The following is a 27,742-nucleotide window of genomic DNA, read 5'->3' as shown; positions in this document are numbered from 1 at the left end:
GGCAGCAGCAAGTGAACTGTCGCATTTAACAATTAAAATGTAGCGACATTTCACAAAGGGGACACGGCAGTTCTTTGTTTACCTAAGAAGAAAATGAAGAAAACAGACTCTCTGAAGTATCAAGTACGGCTGTTACAACGCCCAGACGTGTGACTTCTATTATTTCTGTGTTTGTTGCATTTTTCTTAAAAAGAAGTGATAAAATGCCATTGCATTTGTAGGTTTGCTGTCCAGCTCAAACAAGTGCTTTTCTACTCAGGTAGGTCTTGAGCATGTGCGTTTACACAATCAATAATCCATTCAATTCAGTTATGACATATTTAAAATGCTGTATTTTCTCAGAGTAAGAAACCAGTGTACGATTTATGTGGTTGAGATCCGTACACTGCATATCAATTAGAGGTAATACAGAAAGAAAGTGCAGCATTGCCACCTGTCACTGCCAGACTGGCCTCATACTGATTACTTAAGAGTTTTCTGTTTCCGTCTCTATGAATATTAAAACACTTTAATGGAAATAAACCATTCAGGCTAACCAAACTTGTCAATTTTTATTTCCCCGAAATGTTATAAAACGGGTTCTCAAAGTTGGTCCTGGGGGCCCACTGTGATTTCAGGTTTTCACTTCAACCAGATTCATAATCAGTGACAACTGATAACACTGATCTCAATTAATTAGCTGGTATTTTTTTGTCTCTTTTCTTATTCTACATTTTAAGAAAGCACAGAAGTATGATTTTTACATTTATAAGACATTTAGAAATATGACCATTTTTGCAATAGATTTAAATGCTTAACTCACTTTTACTGATTTCATTATATTTTGCCCTTTCTCTGTGCAGTCTGCTGCCTTCATTGTATCTTAATAATGAATATTAAAAATGAGCAGAGCAGGCACGCTGGCAAACAACACTGAATCATGAAAAGCTGAAACTACTTCAGTGTCAGACCTATTAATTAGAAAATAATGGAATAATTAAACAATTAGAACACCCAGAAAAACAGAATGAACATCAAGATGAAAATACTGTTAAAAAGAAAATAAATACATTATTTCCATATAACTGCTTAGTACATTTATATATATATATATAGAAGCTGTTTGGAACAAAAACCTGCAGCCACAGAGGGTCCCCAGGACTGATGTTGAGAACCCCTGTTCTAAAATACTTTTTCAAGGTCACCAATTTGCTAATCTCAGCTACACTTTTGATTAAACTACTGCATACATGTACAGCTCTGCTTGAGCAATACTTTCTAATGTATGTACCCTTAGCCTGTTCCAATCTGTGCTATACATCTTTTTTGACTGTGAATTATTTTAATGTAAAAATTGGTATCATGATTACCCCCTTTTTTCTAACATTTTTCACTTGCCTTCTTTAAACTTCATTAGGCTGAAAATATTTGACATCAAAGTATGTAAAACCATAAGAAAACATTTTAACAAGCACAGCCTGTCCGGCCTAGCATAACTCATCAGCTGCACTTTATCTGACACATAAAAAGAAACAAAACATACCTGTATGGAGAAAGATGTTAGCAGGCTGCTCTAAACAGGCCTTGGAGATGTGCATATGTGGTACTGCTTCAGTGTTTCTTGTGATAAGAGCAGTGCCTCATTAAGGGATGGTTTACAGCCAGTGCTACTGGAACTGGATAAATGGATTTCAAAATGGACAGACACATCTTTAACCTATTTCTGTCTGCTTCTCCTTGTTAAGGAGCTTATTCCAAAGCAGCAGTCAAATATCCTAATTAATCATATTTCCTTCCCAATTTTAAAGTCCTCAAGAATTGGTCTTCTTCAAGTGATTATGTACTGTATATTCACACAGCTCACACTTTGTAGTGCTAAACTTCATCTAGCACATCAAACAATTCAAATGCAAGCTATTAGGTCAGTTTAATTACAGGGGACGTTCAATAGACTTATTTGCCCCAGTGTGTGTTTGTCTGTGTTTGATTGTGCCCTTTCTTGTAGTGTAGTTAGGAATTGGAGAGTGGTGGACTTGCATTTTGATTTTCCTTTCAGGATAATCTCAAATATCATCTCTTAAATAGATAAGCAAGTTATGAAAATAGGTGGGTGAATAAATGTAAGTACAAAACTTTTACATCAGGGCCCATGTAAGGAGACACTTGTGTCCTTGAGGCATACAAGGCCATCAACGATCTGTCAGGGACAACAGTGACAGTGAAATATCAAATGACATGCAACTTTATGGTACGGCAAATTTATTTTTTCTTTAAATTGTCAGAAGGCAAAATTTTCAAAAAAGGTGGACACAAAAATATGGCTTTTAAAGTGCATATGTGAAATTTACTTATTTTCTCTGGATTAAACTAGAGTATGACTAGGGATGATTGTGAGAAATAGAAAAGTAAGACCTTCTTAATTTAAATTTATAACTGCTTGCTACATATGACTTACTTCAAATAGTTTCACTTTTTTAATCAAAATTAGTTTATCTGTATGCAGGTTTTAGTTATATTACTATGGGGTGAATATGAGATTGGCAGCAGATCTCCTGCCTAGTAATTTATCAGTTCAATCAAGTGAAAATGATTCTTGACCATCCATCAGTTGTAAAATGTGTTCACTAAATTATGGGGCACACAACAGTATCAGGACCAAGGTAGAAGCAGATCCAGATGCCAGTCTTTCACAAAGATGCACTTTTTATGTTTTACATCATTGAGAGGATTATGGGAAGAAACCAGAGCGCCCAGAGAAAACTGATGAGAGACACCGTGAGAACATGTACAGTAAACTGGGCAGAAAACTGAACTCATGTCCATTGGAATGTGAGGTAAGTACAGCAAGCATAATGTTGCAAAGTGATGCATTACAATGTAATTCTGCAAAAAAAACTTGTCTTTAGCCCACTTTGTTACAGCAGCGTTGTGCTAATTACTCAGCAAATGTCAAAGTAATCATCCCAACATGATATTGTTTGCAACATTCGAAGCAGTTCTGTACACATAGTAACAAAGGCTATGAAAGCAAACTATCAAATGTATGAAGACATAAATTACATGTAAAACAGATTATTTTTCATACAACTGATAATTTTGTGACCTTATGAAAAGACCATGACACAGTTTGAAGTGTTTGTAAGTTAGCAGAACTACATTGCATTAAGAAGTTGTCAAACAACAGAAACAGAGTCAATGGTCCTTCTAGGTACTTAATGCTCATTTTAACATGGAATATATACAGTATAATTTCTTCAAAGAAGGTAGAAAATTGTATTTTTGTCATATATGTTAATGAAGCTATACATTTTTATTCTGTTATATTTAAAATAAGAACTCATTTTTATTTTAATATGTAGTTATAAATATACATATTTATATATATATATATATATATATATATATTTTGGTCAAAATATATGGCATATCAAAGCAAACAATTCATGAAATTACTGTTATAAATAAGGGCCATGTAGAAAATCTGATATGATTATCTGGTACAACATTTTTACCTAAGTTCTAATTTGACTTTCTATTTTCAACAGAGTTCAGGAGTTACTGGCCTCTGTCTGCACTTCGAATGGTTTGCTACCCAGCCAAATTAAAAGTACATGATTTGATCCAAGGAAGACAGTTTAGATGTACAGTAAAGCATTACCAACTTTACAAACACACATGTTATCTCCAAAGGATAAACCAAGCCTTAGTTTACAGAAATAGTATTCGTAGTTTATTATTAAAGGCAGATAGTTTAGCCATGTCTTTTTTTGTTTTTAAGGTTAATCAACGACAGCCACAGCCTTCCACAACCATTTCTTGGTAGTTCTTCAATACCACCTTGTCATATTCATCAAGGTACAACATGGAGATTGCACTCAGCTCAGTGGGTACACAGCAGGCTTTGGGAATATTCGAATTTATTGAGTTCACAAGGGTTTGCACAATAGCATGATTGGTAGAGTTTAAATGGTCTGCCAGGGGGAAGGGGCAGTCTCCATGACAGTAAAATGCCTGATAACCTGGAGGTGCCACAATCCAGTCATTCCAGTTCACTTCGCTAAAATCCACATAAAGAGCATGACGTCGGCAGCTGCGGTTTTTCTTCCTACCGCGCACAGGTTTAGTATTGCGCTTAGCACGACGAGTCAATGGGTGACTCTTACCATCATGGCCAAAGGTAACCAACAGTGGTCGCAGCTGTGCCCATTCATCATCTGAGCTCGGATGTAATGATCTACTTATGCGTACGTGTCTCCCCTGCTGTGTAGGAGTATCATTTAGATGTAGTACTTCAACCATAAGGCCATAGTTTGGAAGCCTGTCCCTAGTCCAATGTATGACTGCAGGACTTACATCAAAACTCTCCCATCTGCTTGTATTGTGTTGGACGAGTCGAGTGTCAAGCAGCCGCATTATTGGATGCCTTTTTGTGTTTTGTGGAGTTTTCAAAATTTCATACACATTGATTCTATGGAACACTCCATCTTGTCCATCTAAGTCTTTTTCCTCAGTCTTGTGTCGGTAAAGCCGGAGTTCAGCAGATGAGAGTTCTTCATCCTCTGGGATGCTACTTAAGTTGAACAGGAATCGCAGTGGTACAGATTCTATTTTTTCAGCGACCATCAGCTGTTCTAGGTGTTCTGCAGAAACAATAAAAAAAAGAAACTAACAGCTGAAGGAAGAGCAAAATTTCAGTCACTTTAGGCTCTCATGTTGCCAGATTTGAATTAAAGGTATTAAAATACTAGACATTAGAAAAAGATTAAGTTAGCGCCTTTTAAATTTTTTATATAAATGGTTCCTTCCTGAATGAAAATTTATAAAGGGTTAAAACACGATAGTTTATATTCAGTTTATTTTAACTATCATTTAGTTAGCAATATGCTAAACCTCTATTCTTCAGCTTGGTCAGATGTCTTTGTATTGACATCTTTATTTAATTCTCACTGGTATAAATAACAGATTTAAAAAGAATGATAATTTTTCTATTATTTTAATTGTATATTGTTACACTCAGGTTACCTTACCAACTACAGTATGCATCTTGTTAGATTTTAAAGTAAAACTGTCTGAGGAGCAAGATTGGCTATTTTGGAAATTGAGATAAATGCCTGTTAAGAATTAAGATGCTGAGAGCCTTAAAAAACGTGAAAAAATGGACTTGTAAATTTAGTTGTGTGGAAGTGTCCTAAGCCTTGTTGAAAGTGGTGGGGTAGTTCATACTGTTACATGAAGCACTTCTGTAAGTGTACTAGAGACAGAGTTACCTTAAAATAAAGATACAGAAACTTCATAAAATTCTAGCCTTCCCTTATTTTAAGCACAGTTCAAGACTTTCATACACTGAGATATTGGCGCACTGAGGTTAACAAAAGTATTCAATTCTCTTTCTTTTCATCTGGTTTTTACAAGTTCTTGCCAAATATTAACTCAATTTCAATTCAATTCGACAGGGACAATTGCTCTTTTATACTATATCTCTGTGATGCACTGGACCCCCAGTGTCCTATTACTCTTTAATGTACTGCAGATAGCCTGAAAAGTAGATGGATGGATGTGCCACAGTATGAACCCTTCTAAAGTCCCAGTTTGTAAATATATTTATAGACCCTTTTAAGACTGAAACTCCTGTACCAAAATAATCTACCACAGAAATGAAATAGTCATGTGTTTCCATCCAGATTAAACAGATGTTGGACATGTAATTAAAAACATAAGTATTTCAGGATGCACTGGTCTCATATTTTCTTATGCCTAGTTGAAATCCTAGCTCAGACGTTCTCTATGTGGAGCGTGCACATCTCCCAATTTTTCTGTGGGTTTTCTCAGGTGCTTAAGTTTTCTCCAAAATCCTAAGGATGTGCAGGTTAGAATGGGTCTGTGTATGAGTGTGACAGGTGATGTACTGAGACCCAAGTTGTCTGCTGTCTTTTTCCCAGTGCTGGTAGGGTACGCTGTAACTCATCTTAACTACCGCGTCAGGTGAAGCAGAAAAAAGGCTGCAACCAAACTAAATTTACTGCACCACTGTTCTAAAATCTGTGGGTTGAAGACTGGACTCTTCTTCTCTCTTTACTAAGGAAACTGATGAATTTTATGGGCGCCATTCTCATTTTGAGTGGCCCTGATGACAGGACTAAGTGGATTTGCAAAAGGGGTAGATGAATGAGTAGTACTTCAGGTAGTGAAGGTGTGATTTCAAAACTACCTCTGCATCTCCAAGAATTTTTATAATATTGTAGATGTAGAATGTGTATAGCATTCAGCTAGTGAACTGCTGATGGTCACACAGTGTAAGTAGCAGGATTTGAATCTACAGCCTCAGGGTTTGAGGTCCACACACTATACAAACTGCCTGCCTGATCAGCCTCTGAACACATTGTATTCAAATAAAATATTTTCTAGTTAGGGAAGCAGCCAATTTTTCAATCTTGCAGCACAATATAGAGTAAATCCATTTTCTGAACCTATTTTTTTATTATAGTGTCACAGGAAACAGAACTTATCCTGGTAGATTCTAGCATAAGGCAAGAACAAATCTTGTGCTGAATCCCAGCAGTGGTGAAATGTAAGTACAAGTGAACTTGTACCTGTATTTAAGTAGATTATTGTTTATTATTTTAGTATTTTTATATTTCAACTCAATACTTACTTAGTAGTCTGTTTAGTAGGAATTCATTTTAAGGAGAAGTTGTTACAAAGTACAGTTAGTGTAACTGACAATTGACACACACACTTTTAACAGTGGTCAATTAGAGTAAGACTTTTTTTAATGTTTTCCACTATTTAAGGTTTAGGAGTTCCTAAGGAGTGCAAGAATATACTTTGTCTCCCTTATCATGCTTTCCAAATTCGGTTAGGTTCATTAATACAGGTGACTGCAGCTGTGTATCTTGATTTAACTGTAAAATACTTTCCTCTGTTGAATTTAGCAGAATTTGCATAATCTGGTGTTATTACACCTGAGGTGAGGGTTGGCAGCTAGTTAATCAAATGAATTCAGAAGCCCAGAGCTATAGCAGCCAGTGTTGATCAGTTGTAGACTCCTGAGAGAACTTTTCAGCATCCTTGAGGGAGTCTGTGTTACCTGGTTATCTAAAAATAAGGTAAGAACAGTAGGGCAGGTAAAGTGCTTGTTGAGATCAGCTGCAGGATGACAATGGGATGTTATAAATGGAAAATACATTTATATTTGTTCCACTTTCTTCTAATTACAGACATTTGCAGTACATTTTATTCCAGTTTTGTATAGTGGAAACAAAACAACATTTTTTTTTACAAAATGCTTGAGGGATATAAATAATATCATAATTGGAAAGGTGGAGTAGTCTGCATAAGACTTTAGTTTTACAAGCATAAAACGCAAAGTGTTATTGCAGCACTGCAATTGTTTTATTGTAATTTGTGTATCAGCACTATATATTAGTAATTAGTAAGCAAAAATAAATGGATTTACTATATAACCAATAACTGGTTATTTGATTATAATAATTGTTTTTAATTAATGAACATGGAATTTTTGTTATAAGAAAAAATTGTCATTTTTTGTTGATATTTTAAAACTACAGTATAATGTGCTTCCTCCATAAACTGAACAGTATGTGAAATGGGAAGATATGATATGAACTGTAAGGAATGTCATGACTTTAAAAGAGACAGTCATTTAAAACTGAAAAAATAACATCTGTCCTCCTATTCATTGAACCTTAATAATCCATTTTTAGAATATGATATTAGTAAATCCATTGCCTCAACAACTGCTTATGTTGCAACTTAAAGTAGCATTGAAAAATGGTTTTAAAAAAAGTGCTTTTTTTCTTCTAACAATGAAGAGTTTTATCCTTCATGAAATGTTTTTAGGTGTGAATGTATTTTGTAGTGGCATTATAAAAAAAAATCACTTTCTCAGGGATCATGTTTCCCTACAAAATACAGGGCAGAGTGACAAGATGGCCAATGAAAATGTATGACCCTCGTGAATAAATAAAGAGCACCTTATTGTAAAGTGTGATCAAGTTAGAGATCTCAACTTGCCCAGAACAGACTCATTCATAAATTCCTAAATGAGGAGTAGTCTCCAAATCTTCACACAGTCATACTACCATTTCATTAAATCTGAGCACTTAGTCCGAGGGTTTCAGGATTTGCTGACTCCAAGGAGAGGTTCCCTAATGAAGGCAAGAATGTTTAAGAAGGGTCATTGAGGCATTCTGCTAGTGCTGTTATTTGTAATGGGTGTTAGGAAATACAATAGTATTGTATGTTCCTAACTATATTCCTTTGCATCCAGTTTTGTCACTATCTATCTTTTTATCTCTGCTCCATAGGACCTAAATATTTTATGTCCCTACTTAGAAAAATGCACCAATTGGGCTTTCTTTAAGATAACCTTTGAAGATCAAATACAAGTAATAAAAACATGTCCAGTATTTCATATAGATTATTAATTACTAAATCATCTGCATATATCTGAAGAATAAGCACCTGTAGTCATATTCCAATATTGATAATGATAATGATATTTCAACTGTAATTCATTTCTTTAATAATGAAAAACTCTATTTTAGTCATTTATTAATTTATAACAGGTGCCAGAAAATGTGAAATTAAAATAGTCAGTACTGGTATTCATCCAGCCATCTTCTAACCTGCTTATCCAGTTCTGGTAATTCACCCTTAATTAAAGGTGCCACAAAAATAAAACATGTTATTATTATTATCTGTGTGATTTACATTTTTTATGTATGCTGTTGACAGTCCTGACAAAACATATCGATATATTTACAAATGGAATTAAGTTGTTGAAAGAGCTTTGACAAAAAGATCTACAGAAATCAAATGTATTTTAAATCAACTACATTTTGCACTCACCATCATGATGGAAACTCCTCACAGTGTTGGCACGGCTTGATAACTTCTCCGGGTAAACAAAATTGGAGTCATGCTCACCCACCTCAGACTCACCAGACTGCAGCTTGTACAGGTCTAGCATATACTGGGGAATGATAGCTGAACGACTGGGTTTGGGCCTCCTCTGCAGTCCAAACATTTGTAGCAAAGTGGCTTCAAAATCGTGTAAAAGTTCATGGCTTTGCCTGGAGCTCCGACCATGCTCTGTTGTTTTTTCCTTGCTTTCCTCGACTATCAAACTAGATTGGCTTTTTTCTCCCAGCAGAATTTGCCATAATACTATCACCATCAGCATTTGGTTACCAGGAATCATGGTGTCTCTATTTGCAGACAGAAGAAATGACAAAAGAACAAAGGGAGTCAATCAAAAACTGTACTTAAGAAATACATCATTTACAGTTCTGTTTCAAAATACCTTATCGTGTGTCATGATTACTTAGTCTAAAATGTTTATCATTTTCATCCATAATCAGATTGTCATCATCCTGCTTATTTTCTTAGTAATTATCTCTGTCTGGTTTCAGAACAAAAATAAACAGATTTGCATTTTTACTTTTAAATTTGTTTTAAGTGGAACTCAAAGATGATTACACTTAAATGCACTGCATGCTGAAGTTGCAAAGAATGTCTGAGAATGATTATATATACATACATATATATGTATATATATATATATATATACATCCATGTGCTCATTCTATACAATATACGTATCTTACATACTGTACATGCCTACTAGACAATACTTGCTTAAATGGCATTGCAGTTCAAACTGGCAGGCATCAGACTAAAAATAATTAAAGAAAGGCTCCTCCTAAGGATATTTGTGATGTGTTTCTAAAAGTAAATATACTGTTGAAGAGAACCCTGCTTTACTGCTTAAATGGAGCAGGACCCAAAAAGTTAAATAATATGAAATACTTTTAATGAAAGTTTTCCATGAGAATTAATTCAGTTTATTATGTACAGTGCATGATTAATTTATATATTATATACACTACTAAATTAAGCTTTGTGTAATTTTCTTAGGAAAATCATTCAGGCATTAAACAGGACTGAAAACATGGGCTCATGAGGGAAAAAACATAAAAGGATCCCAGGAAACAGATGAACCTGGCATTTACTAACTTTATTTTTAGGAGTACAACAGCTTTTAAAGCAATTTAAATGCAATATACTGTAATTATACATTCATTTACCCATGTCTCTGTATTCTGAACCTGTTTTATTCCAGTATGGGGTTGCAGAGCTTTCAGCCTATCACAGCTGTATCAAGAGCACGGCAAAAACCAAACCTGGTCATGGCAGTAAGTTCATATTATATAAAGTTCATATTATAATTTACAGTGACATACCCAGATTCAAGTCAGTTACTAAACAACCTAACTAACCAGACTTTGGGATGCATAAGCAAACCTGAGTATCTGAAGAAATATTTCAAGAATATAAATAGAATGTACAATTACACATAGAGGCCTCTACTCTGGAACTGTAAACCAACAGTAGCATTAGTGTTAGTAACAGTAGTAATAGTAATCATTTTTTGGTGTGTGCAGAGTATAAAGTGTAGTGAAATTCTAACCTTTATATCTGATCAACATTATTAACCTGTAATTATTAAGCAGTTTTAACCCCTTTTCCACTATGCCATCATAATGGTAAAATATATAAAAAATTCACTTACTGACAGAAAGCAGAGCATGTGAAAACAATCCATGATTCTTCACATCCACCGTAGGACAGTTTATTAACACAACTTCAGGTGCTGTCAGATGTCTGCTGGTTAACACTGAAGCAAATGTGTTCCTGAAAAAATTGAAGAATATTACTGATTAATATAAGAAGAGTAATTTATATTTAGTGAATATCTTTTGTAGCTAATCATTCAAACATGTGTTATTCAATTAATAGTAAGGGGAAACATGTATTCTGTGATATCAATATTTTTAAATATGTATAATAGGCAAGTAATACCGGACTAAGTTGAAAATGTATATTGTGTGGTGGGTCAACTTGTTCTGCACTATTTAGTTACTCTATTCACAAACACACATAAAGGAGTCACCGGTACGCTTATCCTGGCAGGAAAAGGTGCAGGGCATAAACTGGACTGAGTGTCAGTCCATCATAGGACACACACACATCTTCAACTGCCTCACACTGGGGACAACTTAGAGTCACCAACCCTCCTAACACACTTGTCTTTGGAGATGTGAGAGAGAAACCTATTCAAACATAGGGGAAAGATATTTTATCTTTTATTTATTCATAAGTAAGATTATATTTCTGTTGTATTTGCAATTCTTTGGCAAACCGGTTTATTAGCATGTCAATTAATGTATGTAATAATTTGATATGTGTATTATTAAATTTATTTTAAGTTATTAAACCACACATTTAAAAGTAGGCTCTCATTAATACACTCCATCCATTAATCCAACAGTTTTTTTTTTATTAATTTGGTTTATTTTGTGTTCAGCTTTAATTAAAATAAAATTGTTTGAGGCCAGGATAAAAATCACATATCAATATACCTAACAACGGTGTTTTTAAAAGAGCCTTACAAATATTGTGGTCTTCTTTGCTTTGTAAAGCATCTTGTGATATTTTCACTGCTAAATAGCAAAAGCTTACAGAAGCCAAAAAGAATCCTGATTTGCTACTTAATAGACTGTCACAATCTCAAAAAGACAGTATAAGTGAACAAAGAAAAAGAAATTCTCTTAATAAGATACAAAGTTAAATTGTTGAGGAATGTTGGCTCTTTGTAAAATAAGTACAATTACACAATATTTCTTATATTACGCTGCTTAGTCTTCTTCAACTGGATACTTTTCCCCTTCTATTAAATGCAGCTTATCAATGTCGTATAAATTCTTTGCATAAACATCAGCTTCACAGTGAAGCATTCTTTCTGTACAAGTTATTATCCATTGTGTATTTCTTATCCTTTGATTGTAGCAATTTATAGTTTTTCTGCTTTAGGTTTAGTTTCTGCTGCATTTGTGACTGGATGCTACAGAGATTTTGATCTGTGGGCAGCTTTATTCATTTTTCAAAACTTACCACACATTTCCCAGCACTGGATGCAGTCTCAGTAATTACTACAGAGTAAATGTTGATTGGCAGGACATCATGACCAGATTATCCAGGGGTAATGTCCTGGGACTGTCTCTTATTGTTTGATTGTATGGAGTTTAATTCCTTGCTCAGAGCTGGTTACAGTCTCCCTTACTTTAAAAAGCATTTTATAATGTTACATCATGGTATATATTTTAATGACATTTTAATAATATTCTGCCATTTATTCACTAATCGACCATTGAGCTTAATACAGAATCCTAGAGTATGAACCAAATGTAAGTAAAAATGTGAAATATAGACAATAGTACTGTTGTGCAAAAATTTTACTTTCATATTTTCATCATCTTGACTCACTTACTGTCTGCCACATTATGTTAAACATTTCTTAATAGCGATAAAATATTCTTATTCTTCACCTCAAGGTCATTCAAAACAAAAATATTGAAAAACAATATTCTTCAATTTTAATTAGCATGCTTTTAAAGATTCCGAAAATGTTTTTTTTTTACTTAATTAGCAGTTGGAACAGGCTTTGCTCACCTAAGACTGGGAACTGGTAGGACATGTTTAAAGATATTATAATCTCATGGCTGTTAATCAGCTCAGGCATTTGAACTGGCAGCCCACCACATGTGTATTTTAATTTCATCTGCTATAATTCTTATGGCTAAGATCAAGTGTAGTTGGCTGAGTCTACCACTTGTTTGAAAGGTGCAGTGGCAGGAGAATGCATGCTTCCTTGGTAATGGTATCATTTTAATAGTGTAGGAGATCCATTACCCTGTGCTTGTGTCAGAACATAAATCATAAAAATGTCATCAGACTGACAAAAATCTGTGATGGTGGAAATAAGAAAATATAGAGATGATGATGATGCTGATAATGATTATTTAGTGAGCTCAGATTGCAAGGCCTAGTACCAAATGAAACATTGTGGCATCTTAAATAGTAGGTGGGAGGAGGATTTCCTGAAGATAAGACCCGAAAGATTTGAAATTTCAGCTTAACAAATTACAGTTGATTTTGTAGATATACAGTAGGATCTTTTGAAAGATGTTTTCATCTTTAAAAAAAGAAAATATATTGAAGGGAACTGTTTTATCTATTTTGTTATGAGACTGAACCATGAAAATATTTACTCATTTTCTGAATACATGGTTACATCAGAGCTGTGATTTATATCCACAGACGCAGGTATGGACACCATTTTATTAAAGGAATACGCAAATGTACACACCCATAGGCAAGACCCATACATTGAGTAAGCAATTGGGCGTCAAACTGAAGTTCCTGGACGTTGTTGCCATTTTGGTTCTAATTTCTTGATTTCGATGATGTGATATTTTTGTTTTCAATATTTTCTTCATTTTAGTAGGGTCAAGGGGATGAATTCTGAATTTGACAGAATTCCACACAAATTAATGATTTGAACAGAAACATGGCACACTCAATTGCACTGATCCACTACACTGTTGACTGTAGTGAAGTGGTGTTAAAAACTGGTCTGTCAGGTCAGTTTAGAATGATGTTAAGAACGTCATATGGAAGCAATCTGTAGTATCTTAAAAGGTATATGTTCTCCAAGTATAGAAAACGATGCAAAGAAGTGTGGTCTGAAACATACTAAAGTTCAAAAAATAACTCTTAGTATGTGTTGTGCTCTCTTTCACAAATGTAGAGTTTCCTTGGTCTCACATAAAAAGTTAAATTATCATTAATACAAGAATGAATGAGTAAATAGAATCACAGTGGGGCATAATATTTTGCATAAATTTGTTATGCACCCTGTCATTGTGAAGTTTGTACGATCTCCCTGTGTTTGTATGGTGGCTTTTCTAGCTACTTCAGTTTTCTTTTCACAACACATACAGTAGACATACACATTAGATGAGTATGAGTATGGATATATGTGTAAGTGTGCTCTTCAGTGGACTATCGCCTCCTTAAGAACTAGTATATATAGTATAAGCTCTGGCCTATTTGACCCCAAGCTGAATGAAGCATGCTTGATAATGGATGTATGGTGAATATAATTAAAGGTAAAATAGTAAGAAACTGAAGTGGATGAAAAAGGCATGAAAAAGCAAAAGATGGAAGGACAAATTTAAAAGAAAGTGAAGAGGAAGATAAGTGCGAGGAGGAATATAGAAATGAAAAAAGTTGAAGAGGATGAAATATTTTTTGGAAACATAGAATGGATCGATGTAAGATATAAAGATGAATGTATGTTTGACAAGTATCCAGATCCACACCATTCAACCTATCTCTAGCAACTTTTGCACAGATCCCCCATTCATAAAGAGAAAACCGTTGTCTATATTTTGTTAAAAACAGTCTATATAGTGATGGTACCCTTGGTTGCATTTGTTGAGTATGCAAATCCAAACCACTGAACCTGATTTTACACAGATTCCTTATTTTTACAAGCAAACAGCATGTGTTATGTTTTATTCCAAAATTTATTTCAACTCCAAGCAGTGCTGGGTACCCTTCTAGTAACAGATAAAATAGAATTAGAAAATAAAAAGCACATGGATGAGAATAAAATTGACAGTGTTGGTGAACATGCTGATAGTAAAGAGAAAGGAAGAATGAGAAAGGACAGAAGAAATAGCTAAAAAGATGTCAAACGTAAGAAGAAAGACATTTAGCAATGACAAAGCCAAAGTAGAAGTATGGAAAGAGAAAGACAGAAGAAGTAAACAAGCATGCAGTATAATGAAAGTTATAGAAAATAGTGTGACCTCTAGGGGGAAATTACTGAGCCCCAAACCCTAGTCACAATGGCATGAACAAGACCCTGGGTTAAAAAAAAACAAACTTTCATTTACAATGTAGCTTATCACAGTTTCCTTTTTTCCAGTTCAAAATACAAAACAATGTCATTTTTTTCCTTACTTGTACCACTCCTCCCCTACAAGCCTTGTCCACCTCCTCCCGAGTCCAAATCCCATATTGAATTGAGATGGCTGGACCAAGGAGTACTTCCCTTGCCATAGAAGTGCTCAGTGGAAGCACCTGCAGGTCGAGCGGAAGTCCCATAAAGTCGGGAGGTCTTCTCCCAGCAGCACTGCTACCTATTGTATTGTGGGATGAATTGTTCCTGGTAGATGGTCTCCCTCAATCTATAGGTCATTCTTTTAACCTGAATGGGATAAGAACAGCCAGGTTGTTCATCATCCAGGCTGTCCTTCCATTATGGCTATCCATCCCATTCAGGATGCCTGTCCATACAACATATGCAACAGTCAGGGAAAAAATAGGAAAGGACGTTTAACCTCTTGTAGAGGCTGTTGAATTCCCTCAAAGAGCAAAATAAATCTTGACAGAAAATGACGAACTAGGAAAATTCCTATGAAGAATCCCTACATAAAAAATACAAGAAATAAATTATGCAGTTTCTTATTTCTAACAGAAGACCAGGAATTTCTTAAATGGTTTTATGCTTTCTAATTATTTCATGTAGGTTAAAGATGGTAGACAGATGAAATCCAAAGGAACAGATTACTAAATGCCATGGTGATAAGGGCATGAATGTTGGTCATTTTCCTTTTACAAGAGGAATGGCATATTTTGGATTTATAAAAAATCCCACAAATTGAAGCAAAAAAGAATGGAAGAAAAGTAGATTGAAACTCGTTACATAACATGTTCTAATCTGAGAGAGAGAATCGCAGTGTGGGAAGTCATAATTTTGCTATTAAAGCTAAATGGACATAATCTGGAATTTTGATGGAAACATACCCAGTGAACCTGAAGACAGTCTAAAGATATGTTCTTGTTATGGAAAAGACATCAAAATAGTGAAAATGCAAAAGAATAAAAAGACACTAGTACATGGCTGTAGTGTTAGTCAGTTCCTGCTTAGGCAATGCAAATTAGGCTGATGTGCCTAGAAAAACAAAACACAAAATATAAGAAATACCTCTTTTTAAATTAATTTCATGGTATACTATACAATACGTAGCACATTAAATAGGAAAAAATAAAATATATTCTAAATTGCAGCTAACCAAGCAATATGCTTTAAATGTAATAGCTCTTATTTCTTATTGAGTTTGCCTATACTAGGAAGAAATAGTTGGGGTGCTTTCCCTTTGCCTTCTTCAATGCATGCATTTAACATCATGGATCTGATGAAGTGTGATGAAAATTTGTTGGATGGAAAGGAAATTAAATGAGGTTGTCCTACGCCAGGAAGCAGATGTGCATGGACTCATCCTGTCACTCATGAAGAGAATGAAAATATGAATTGGCTTTGTGCTAAGAGGGAATGGCCTGAAGAAGCAAGTGACAATGGGAATATTCGTGGAGAGGAGGCCAAGAGGATGAAAAAGGACGACAATGTGAGACAATGTTTAGAAAGGAAAGGCATATTGGCAGATGAAGTAGAGAAGAGAATTTTGTCTGAGACCTGACTAAAGACAGAACACTTGATAACAACGATGATGATGACTACTTATTGAGGTATTAGTACTTTTCAAGGTCACCTTTTTTCTCCATCTTCCAAATTACCATACATTGAAGGTTCTACAAGCTAATCCTAAACTGAAATGTTTTAATTACTCAAAGAAAAATAAAGGCTATATGAAAATCAAAGCTTTTGTAATATATTCAATATGAAGGATATCAATCTAATGAGGTGCGGAGTGAGCTTAGTTCTAACTAATAATTAAAAGTGTACTCCTCTGACAGGATGGTTTGAGATGTCCTTTTTAACAAGATATCCTAATAAAAATGAGTTTAAGGACCACACGTGACAGGAATTAGTCATCTGTAGGTTATTCTCTAAATTTAGTGTTTTCAAACACACAATTAGCATATCTTAAGTTAAAAAAAAGAAGTAAAACCTGAATAGACAGTGGTATTGGCTGAAAACACAAACATTGCACTAAACATGATTAAAGTTTGTGTGTGCTGTGTTGTGTTGTTGCCAAGTCATTGAGATTTAAAAGATTAGGCTAGAATTACAAGTATCAAAGAACATAATGAATATCAATTTTAGGTTATGTTGCCCATTTCACTAATTTACTAGTAAAATATGAAACATCAACAAATATTATAAGGACGTGATATGTTTTCTTGACTGATTTCATGCAGTATTCCAGGAAAGCGTTAATTAAAAGTATTTCCAAAATGTCTTTCAAATGCCAGTTCTTTAAGTGTTTTGTGCAATATACTAAATGGAAATAAAGTGATATTTTCTGTAAGGAATTTTAATTCAAACATTTCTAAGAAGCCGGTTATGTCTAAAGTTGGCATAAATTAAATTATAGAAAGTAAATAAATAATTAATGTTGATTCTAGTGTTAAAAATTACCACTTACCACAAGAAAGTGCAATAGTATGTAAACAATGTTAACGTAAAATATGCATCATTCATTTCTGCCTGCATTTTAGACCCAGTTTCTCTATGTGTTCTGAGGAGCCAGAAACTCGACGGGCAGCAATGGACACAATGCAAGAATCACCTCTGTATGGCGCCAAAGTGGGAAACAATATTATATTACAGGGGAGCTGTTTAAAGGGCTAGTTTCTTTAACGTTTTACAATGAATGAATCTGAAACAAACAGAAAAGTATCTAAAATAGATTTGAAGAAGATGATGCTATATTAAACAAACCTTGTTTTCTTGGTGGTCATATTTCTAGAGATACAGCACATAGTTTGGCTAGTGACACTGTTTTGCTCCAAAAATAAAAGGTCTACAGCTCTGGTAGAATGACACAATAAACCATCTTACAGTACATTCAAACACATTACATGACGATACAAAGTTGATATCATATAATGTGCATGTTAAATGCATTTAACATAAACATTATATGAGGCCAAATTGGTATTATTTGTATTATTATATGATGTGTTTTAAAGTTAAATATACAGCCATGGTTTTTGATATACAGAAGAAACATATGTGAAAGAGTAATCATTTAAAACTATTGGGTCAAGTAATCAATGAAATAAACCCTGCAAGCACAATATCTGCAGGGTATCTATTACATATAATATGAGAATGTCCAGCACAGGTTCTCCACAAGGTGGGCACAGAACATGGGAACATCCCACCCAAGACCTTCATAAGACTGACAGAGACTGAGGGAGAGAAGGAACCACAGTGGCAATAGAGGAGAACCTGCACAGGTCAGTGTGGGATATGGGGTCCACTAAAGGTGGCGAAACCCTAGGCGGCTAATGTCACAATTGGGATTTTGTTTTTGATTTATTATAGATTTTCCTTGCCCTTGAACAATTATTTAGACCTTGTTTTAGTGGTTTTGGGGGTCAAGGAACATCACTGGGGTTTACAGAGTAATGCAGCCCCAAAGTGGTGGGGGGCTCTAAAAGCAAAAGAAAGACAGAGAAAGAATAAGTGCATGTATAGCGGGCAGGAGGTCAGAAAACCTCCAGACAGATTGGAAACAGCACATGTAAGATAGTCCTGGGATATCCAGAAGTTGCAACAGGGAGTTCTAGTCTAGCATCCCTGTAACAAAGAATAGGGATACTCTTCGCACCAAAAAGCCATTTCAGAAGTGTCCCCAGCATTGGGTGTAAAGCCATCCCATGACTGGAGCATTTCTGAGTCTATAAGTGGAAGTAGCATTAAGTGCAAAGGCACACTTGATGGGAGGAAGAGACCAAGGACAACAAAAAGATAGAATGGGATATTGGAAGGACAGTTGCGTGGTATTCATAAAGTGGGCAAGTGAGTTGCAGACCCCACCAGACAAGCAGTTATACATCACTACTTGAAGTAGGCCTAGGGAGTGATTGGCTGCACGGTTGTTGATTGTGATTTTTTTACTAGCCATTTTTGTGTTTCTTCTATACTCCTCACTTTGTTGTGATTGTTAGTAATCTCACTTATTTTAGGCACAGTGTTTAAAAATTCTTTGGCGTAATATTGGGTGTGGACAGGATCGGGAGGAATGTGGTTCATGTAGCAGTACTAATAGCTAAAATGTAAACTAACGGTATGCTAACCACATTAATCTCATATTCAAAGCAAACGTTGCAATTAAGTCAGTAACCAAGAATTAATAAAACAACAACAACCCATTGAAAAAGTGAATAAAAAATGACTAATGCAGATTACTGTTTGTTTTTTGTTAGTTCATGGGATTAACAAACTATACAGCTACAGCAAGAAGTTCGTTCTAAATCCTAAATTGAATAGTTTAAGTAAATATTTATAAAAACATTAAATTAAATATTAAATAAAACTATCCTGCATTATTTCTAAAAGGAATAGAAATTCCTGGAAGCTTCCTAAAGATTTCTATATTGGGTCTGAATCAACAAGTTAACTTTGATCTTGATTAACTTGATGAAATTCTGCATTTCTCCTAATGTTAAACTTCATGATTTCTTGGGTATCTTTTTCATCTATCCACATGTCTGATGACACCTAACCATTATTGTCTTCTAAATAAACTTTCAACAATTTACATATTCACAAATAAAGCTTTATTTACTATGCCATGAGATATACTACGATTTAACAGTCCTAGAAAACCATAATCAGCACAACTATCCATCCATTTTCCAACCTGCTGAATCCGAACACAGGGGTCTACCGGAGCCAATCCCAGCCAACACAGGGCAGGAACTAATCCCAGGCAGGGTGCCAACCCACCGCAGGACACGCACAATTTAGAATCACCAATCCACCTAACCTGCATGTCTTTGGGAGGAAACCCACACAGACACGGGGAGAACATGCAAACTCCACGCAGGGAGGAACCGGGAAGCGAACCCTGGTCTCCTAACTGCAAGGCAGCAGCACTACCACTGCACCACCATGCCACCTCTCAGCACAACTATTCCTTCCAAATTGTTAAATGACCAGATTTTCCTAAAATCAACAAATTTAAAACATCTTAGGAAGTTGATATCTTATATAACTTAGTAATTAATGAAAAAAGCTTTAACTGCATTTTTTGCCATTAACCCTTGGGTCACTCTGCTGTTAAAATTACAATGTTTACAAATAACCAAAATTTCAGTTGTGTCTAATAAAATGTAAACCTTTGAATGATAATCTTACCCAAAATGTAGTCTTTTCTTGGGTACTGCACTTAATTAGGATATTTTGCTGAATGGAACAGTTTTATCTTGAGAGTTAATTTAATCTGACTAATAACCATATGATTTTGAAAACAACAAATCTTTCCTATTCACTTTTTGGATGAGCACACAAATTCATTTAAATACGTTGACTTAAAAACCCTGTAAAAACGCACTCAGAATTCTCAACTTTTATAACGGCATAAAGTTATTTTCCAGCACAGGGTGACTTACCAACATGTTTTGCTGAATCAACATTCTTCACTTTTTAGTGGCTGGTGTTTGTTCAAATATTGCTTTTCATAAGATGCTGATTGTATACTAATGAAAGTCTGGAAGTTAAAATCTTTATGAATTAGGGTGGAACACTACAACCTGTTATCTCAAGTTTTTACTAAAGGTGCATATGAGTAAATACACATGAGTAATCATCATTCATACCTTATTATTTGCTGAATTAGGAATCTTACTTCACTTCTTTTTTATTATTAGAAATAAAGTTTTCAATCAGGTAAACAGTCCACTTCTGTGCATATGTCAGTAGTTGCAAAGAATCAAAAACAAGTCACCGCAGCTGTCAAAATGTTTAATCTCTTAACATGTCTTGTGCTATCCAACATATTCAGCTCAGGATCATCAGCAATACTTCATGCAATTCCAGATGTCCAAGTGTAACCTGTAGCTTTGGGAGTAATGAACTGTCAGCCACAAGGGCAATGGTTCTTCAATCAAACTCCTAGAAATTGTTCTCTTTTGCAAATTGTAAAGCACATGCAACAATGTAGTGGATTTGTAAAGTAATTCTGGTAACTACTGTAGAAGATTGGACATCCACAACCCATCTATTCTTTTTTTTAACAATTTGAAATGATTACTTGGAAAATTGCTTTGAAGGAAAAAAAGAGTGGAGTAGACTGTAACTTTTGGTTTCCAGCAGTCCCCAGTGCCTAAGGTGGAACCTATAAAGTTATGTGGCAATGTAGAATGTAAAGAATGTAAACATACTGTGTATATATATGATGTGCTGTGGTCTAAAGCTGCTGTCAAACAAAAGCACATTTTAACTCGCTTTTTGTTTTTCTTTTACATATTGGCTTGCATTGGTAAACTGCGCTCTATGGGCACATGGTAAACACAATGCAGTTACAACAATGCCCACAATGTCAAACCTGTACACAGTTCACATCTAGGCGCGTTTACAGAACACAAGTACTGCACACTTACTGAAACTGACAAATGTAAATGATTAACTGTTCTGCGCATCAAAGCTCTAATTGATGATACTGTAAAGTAAATTAAGATAATTTAAAACGTATGTTAAGAAAACAAAAGTCAAACGTGTACAAATACCAGAAAAAAAATGATTTTGCCATGACGTGCTGGATCCTTTATTAAAATCTTCTAAGTGATGAATTCTCTTATTTATACTACATAGAACTTTGTTATAAGTCTCTTGACGGTATCGGGTGCAAACGCTAAATCTATTAATCTAGAATACTCATGTGGTTTTACATAGCGGAGCGTAGTAGATATCCACATGAAGAAGAAGGTTGTATCACGGCACTGTCTAAGACATCAACTACCAGGAAAAAAAAATGTCATGTTCAGTTGAGTTGGGGTATTGAGCTTCAGTAGACCTCCGAAGTCCACTAGTCCATCACTAGTCCATAGTGAAAGTGGGTGGATAAGGCAGAACGTTTGTCTCTTGGGATTAAACCGTATGTGCAGCATCTTTAAACATGTGAAATGGGGACAGAATTAAAAGGACAAAGTTCTCATCCCTCAGTTATTGTCTAGATTAGTAAAATCATTTGCAAAATTAAAAATGTTTTTGCATTTTTATAATTCCCCCGAGGAAGTTTAATTGCTAGTAGCAAGAAGGTTAAGTACGCTTTTCGGATTGAGCCTGTCTGGTCTTCTAGCTACTCAGTGTAATTAATATATATATATATATATATATATATATATATATATATATATATATATATATATATATATATATATATATATATAAAAACACACACAATTCCATTATTATTTTTATCTCGGGTTTCATTGAAGCCCCCAAGTGAAATTTAAGAGTTTGCTTCGTTAATGACCCCAGTATGAAATACTTACTTCTCTGATAGAAGTTATGATCTTGGATGCCACAAATGTGTTCCTAATTACGAGGTCTTATTTGGAAAAAACGCAACGAAAACAACAATAAAGTCTATTGCTGTTTGTGTTAAAAGAAATGCACATTGTTTTGCATAAATTTAAAACTGTAACTTAATCACAGAAAATATCAACACATACATCCTCTTCTTCAAACGCAAAAAATTATTTTTCTGCCGTTGTATTCTCGCCAAATTATAGTATAGCGCCTTTTCCGGCGTTTTCCGCTGGGTTTTCTTTTCGAGCACAGCCCGTGAGCAGAGTACAAGCCCGGGATTCGGTTTCCGTGTACTTAGTACTAATGGAACAATGCAATGCTTTTGTTTATTGAACTCATAACGTAAAATGACTAACTTTTATGTATTTATTACTAACATTATTTTAAACATATTTAAACTGTAAAAAAAACAAACACCTAAGCCGCGCTTAAATGTTCATCAACTAAACTGTCAAATCTAGCTTTTCGCATTTTGTCGAAGTGAAGAGGGTTTCATGCTGGTCATTTGCTTTTATTCGTCCACCCATTCTTCCAGGGTTTCATTCTGGTTGTTTAAATGAAAGAAATGACACGTCAGAGCTGTAGGAGAATTCATTCACCATGGTTTATTTCTGAAAGGTGGATTAAGCATATCATCAAACCATGTCCACGTTCTTTCAGTACAATTATGAAATAGTTGTTTCACTTTAGATTGTAACAATAATCAGCAGTCATTTCACAGGCTTGTCATTATAAGCAAACGTGACACATGGTTAATTAATTCGAATCCACAAAACTGAAAATCCATGCAGATGGGTTTTTATTAATATTCATACTGCAGATGTAACATGTGAAACTATTGCAGCTAAAAAAATTAATCCTTTTAAGCAGTATGTCAAATTTGCCAAGATATCGCTTTAAAATCAAGTAACCTTTTCGTATAAAATAAGATGTAGCCTACATGCGACGCATAATCTCAGAATCTATCCTTCTTAACAAGACGTTTTGATGAGGTTATTATCATTTAAAGAAGCAAATGTCTGGACATATGTTTAACCGTAACAAAGCTTCTTAAAAGTATGTCAGCGTTAATAATTACTTTATTGTGCCGCAACAGGTGAGTAGCCTATTCCGTTTGTTACTGAACAGTACTGAGACGGGCTAGATGACTACGAAATCATTTATACATTGTGAAGTCTGTTCGGTCTGCATTATAATCTCCATACAACTCTGATCTACAGTGTATATCTCCAGCATATTCAGCTTTCAAAGGAATACATTCTGTAAATACGCTCCATTTAATATACTCCGATTGCAAATAAAAGGAAAAATCAGATGACGTCGTCCATAACAAAATTCATATAACGACGTTTTCTCAAAACATAAAATAAAAATGTTTGGTAATATTCAAATATATATGCTCGAATTCAGAGTACGGCTTTAGTCACTCCCTCGACTTATTTTTTGAATTCCGAGGGAATGATATTTAAGCCAGAGCACACACAGTGCCTGTTTATACTTAGTACTGAGGCCAAGTTAGTAAATTAGGAACAGGAGCACAGTCCCGCAAAATCATTTGTATGCCAGAATCGCCTCTCCGATTGCGCTGAAAATCTGGAAACCATCCGCGTTTAACTGTAACACTGATCATTTAAAAGAATTACAAACCACAAAAGCAACAAGTTAAACAATAGCTTGGTTTACAAACAAGTGCGCGAGTGGATGATTACTCTCTAATACACATGCTTTTAACCACGTTTAGAATAGAGAACAAGTAATACCCGTTTTTTTGTATCATGTTGAGATTCTGTTGAGATACATTAGTTATTTAACACTGAAAACGTATTTGTTTATGCAAAAGATTTTTTAAAACTGCGCAGTAAACTTCACTAAGGTTTACTGAGGTTTCGGTCAAGTCCGCCCACGGGAACTCTTCAAGTAAATAAGTTAATGCATTAAGAATAATGTTGGTGAAAATACTGCGAACCCTGGCTGATGTATCCGTATGTACTGGAATACAATACATAAATAAAACATATGTGGTTAGAAATGCCCAAACTCAATGAAAAGCGCACATATCATCTCATTTCAACGAAATCAACTAGTTTATCAGTTTCAAGAAGTCACTGGGAGACCACACTTGGTCGGTAAGGTGCAGACAGGTGTCTGGCTGCTCGTTTAATTCTGTAGCTCCCGACACATTCTCCCAAGTTCTACTTAGTTGGAGTGTTGTGTGTTGTTTAGAAAATAATGCATAACTTGTACACATTTCAAACAGGTTTTACTTATCGTGCTGCCTGTCGGAATAAACACGGCAGGTAATTAAGCAGAACTGAACTAAGAGAAATAAAGCAAACACGTGATGGTAACAATACATATAACAATGCTGTACACTGTTCCACAGTATGATAGTAAAGCTCATTCTTACCATTAGGAAATGGACTGGGAATTTTCCTCAGTCGGTTAAGCGTGGGCAGCACATTGTATTAAAAATAAACAACTCCAGTCCAATTTCAAAAATAGCTTTAAACTCCATATACGTATCCCATATACACGCTCAAAGATCCCTTTAAAATGCTTTCTTTATTACTGGAAATGTCCTCCTTTATATCACGAAAAATCCCAGGGCATCGATATTTTCTGCGTGCTACAGATGAGCAATATAGCTTCTCCGAAGTAGCTGTGTCTTTCTCTGTAAGCATTCGCTAACTGCTCTCACATTGCCTCCCTCTCAAGTTTTTATGTGTCCGCCCAATTTAGACAATTTAGAGGAATGCCTTTCTTCATGTTACGTCACCGAAGTGGCACATTCACAGTGAGATGTTGCTAAACTTCTTGCGCCCCTCCTTAAAACCCCCAACCCACCAACCCCCACCCCACTAATTATTTAAACTACTCCGTTTAATGCTCCGGAATCATCAAGAAGGATGCGCAAGAAACAGAATCTTATAGTAATAAAGTATCTATTCCTATTTAAACAATTGCAGTGCAACATTAAACAATTAGGCTCCTGTAACATCATTTTTAAATTAATCACATAACCTTTATTCCTTATTATTATTATTATTATTATTATTATTAATAATAATAATAATAACGCTTGCTGGTTTACTTTATTTATTTAATAATCCTCTTACAGTATTAACTAGTTCAACAACTTTGTTTCTGCATGATACCTAACTACAAATAAGCACAGTTGATTAGGATGTCCTAGCTAACCTTTCATATTAAAATAATGTTAAAAACTCTACTTGATTATTTATCTTGCTGGTTTACTTTATTTATTTAATAATCCTCTTACAGTATTAACTAGTTCAACAACTTTGTTTCTGCATGATGCCTAACTACAAATAAGCACATTTGATTAGGATGCCCTGGCTAACCTTTCATATTAAAATAATAAAAACTCTACTTGATTATGCACAATCAAATATACTAGAATGTTTGCCTCCAGCCGTTGCTCAGTGTAAACCTGTGCGACAACTAAAATCCCACACTTTTGCTTTTCCCTGTTTATGCTACACATACCTTTTACTCTGTTTTATTGCAATAAATGGCTTAGATTGGGTCTGAAGGTCCTAAATCTCATTACTACAATCTGATGAAGCAGCTCTTTTGGTCAATATGGTATTGAGACACTGTGCTTTAGATTAAGTCCTGTCCACTCAGCATGGTTTCTGCAACTGATTAATTAAGTATGGAGAACCTCTCCCAATAATTCTCACTCTACTCCACTAGAAGTCTTTGTTTATTAAACCAATGTTTTCTGCCATTCTTCAAATCCAACAATATCTTCTCTTGGCATGCACTCTTAGGAATCTCTCTGGTAAAACCAACAAAGTTCTTTATCTATCCATCCATCCTTCCACTAAATCCACTTAGTTCAGTTTAGGGTGGAGAGTCAGAGCACATCATAGCAGCATCAAACACAAGGCAGAAGCCAACCAAGGACAGGGCACCAGTTTGTCATATAGGGCACATTTATACATCTACACTCATGCTTGCCAGTTCAGAGTTGAAAATTAAACTAAGACACATGTTTTTAAATGTGGGAGAAAACTTCACAAGCCAAAGAAAACCCTATCCAGACAAGGTGATAAGGTGGGACATTTCTGTGTTTCTCCCAGCTGTAACTAGATTAGGTCTTCTGTGTGCAGGCATTGTGCTTAAGACTAGCGCTGCATGACCACGAGCAAGTCAGTGCTTCAGTAGGGGAAGCAAAAGAAAATGCAAACAATTGTATGTCAGATGTTGTAAGATGCCTTGCATAAAGGTGTCAACCAGATGAGTACAGTAAATGTAATGACCTTTCTCAGATGTTATTGGCATGATAAAGGAACTATTTAAGAGATCACGGAAAGCGTATTTATTCAATTAATCATCCTATTTATTTAGACTTCTTTTTCATAAATATACTTTTTACTCCTGTCTTTACAAAAATAAAGGAGATTTCTGTAATTTAATTAATGTCCTTTACTGAAAACCTGGAAAACCACTTAAGGCCATCATTGGGCGATGTCAAATTAAAATAAGCACTTTTTTGTTTTTGTTTTTTTTATCTTTTGTACAATTGTAAATGAAAAAAAACATGATTGTGTCGTTATATACACATTTTTTATTTTTGTTCGATTGTTAGTTTTCTTTTGCTGAGCGATAGTTAGGTCATAACTTAGAAATCACTGTGGTTTACTTGATGCTTGCTCACTGTTTCCATTACAAAAAAAGAAACACAATCCAGGCAGTTAAAGTTAAATAACGCAAAAAAAAAATCAATGATCATATTTGTGCAAGATAGTAAAGTATAAAACCATAAAATGCGGTTGCTGGTTGACTAGAAATGCTGGTAATCAGCTGGCCAAAGGAAAAAAATGAGTCACTTGTCCTGTTTTACTATGTGAAGGGCAACATACTTTTGTGCAGAATACGGAGTCAGATAACAACATGCAGAAATAATGCATTCAGCGTATTAACATTGTCTTGTGTCAAGCAGCTTTGTGTTAAGAAAAGTCTTGTCAAGCCTTTCAAACAACCAGACCATATTAGTTACTGTAATGTTTCGGCTGTGTTTCACTGTTTGTCCAAGCTCCAAGCCACTCCGCTGTAATGTTTCGGCTGTGTTTCACTGTTTGTAAGGCCTTTTAAGCTCCAAGCCACTCCGCTGTTTGTTACTTCTCATTGTCTGGTGAGGAGGGTGCAGAGTACAAGATGGAGATATCAGGGAAGAACAATGTGAGGGAAGGTCGGTGCTAGTCATAGAAGGCATTGCCCGTGCAGTAATCAAAAAAATCTACAAATCTACTATATTGTTGTGTATTGACAAATAAATAAATTAGGTAAAAGTTTACATTGCAGCAAGAATTTCAAGAAGCTTAGAAACAGTTTCACTGCTTAGGACCTGAATATATGCATTTCTTTCTTTCTTTCTTTCAGTTGGCCAAAGCACAACACCATTGATTGTGCCAAGTAATGTCTTTAGATATTTGGGGTTTACCATGGTGCTCCAGAGCATCTTTAAGTCAGTTAGTGGGCTGAATGTGGTGGCATGGCCTATTCTTAGTAGATTAC

The 27,742-nt window shown here is 35.0% G+C and overlaps 1 protein-coding gene across 1 annotated transcript; it reads right to left on the bottom strand.

Annotated features, from left to right (window-relative positions):
• Positions 1-3,686: 3,686 nt before the first annotated feature.
• Positions 3,687-24,890, bottom strand: bmp4 (bone morphogenetic protein 4). Its single transcript, XM_039741862.1, has 4 exons — positions 24,606-24,890; positions 10,574-10,695; positions 8,851-9,209; positions 3,687-4,619 (listed from the first exon to the last, which is right to left on the bottom strand). Exons 3-4 carry the CDS (start codon positions 9,200-9,202, stop codon positions 3,763-3,765), a joined length of 1,209 nt encoding a protein of 402 aa, XP_039597796.1. The 5' UTR covers positions 9,203-9,209; positions 10,574-10,695; positions 24,606-24,890; the 3' UTR covers positions 3,687-3,762.
• Between the last annotated feature and the right edge of the window lie 2,852 nt (positions 24,891-27,742).

The sequence above is a fragment of the Polypterus senegalus genome, chromosome 18 (genome assembly GCF_016835505.1).
Source record: "Polypterus senegalus isolate Bchr_013 chromosome 18, ASM1683550v1, whole genome shotgun sequence".
Lineage (NCBI taxonomy): Eukaryota > Metazoa > Chordata > Cladistia > Polypteriformes > Polypteridae > Polypterus > Polypterus senegalus.
This window is presented reverse-complemented; position numbering and strand designations above follow the sequence as displayed.

What these genes read in the sequence shown, in the direction of transcription:
- bmp4 (XM_039741862.1), bottom strand. Translation starts at nt 9,202, where the DNA reads ATGATTCCTGGTAACCAAATGCTGATGGTGATAGTATTATGGCAAATT. An exon ending in GAGGAGTTTCCATCATGATG is followed by an intron (nt 4,620 to 8,850) that starts GTGAGTGCAAAA and finishes TTGTTTCTGCAG; the next exon opens with AACACCTAGAACAGCTGATG.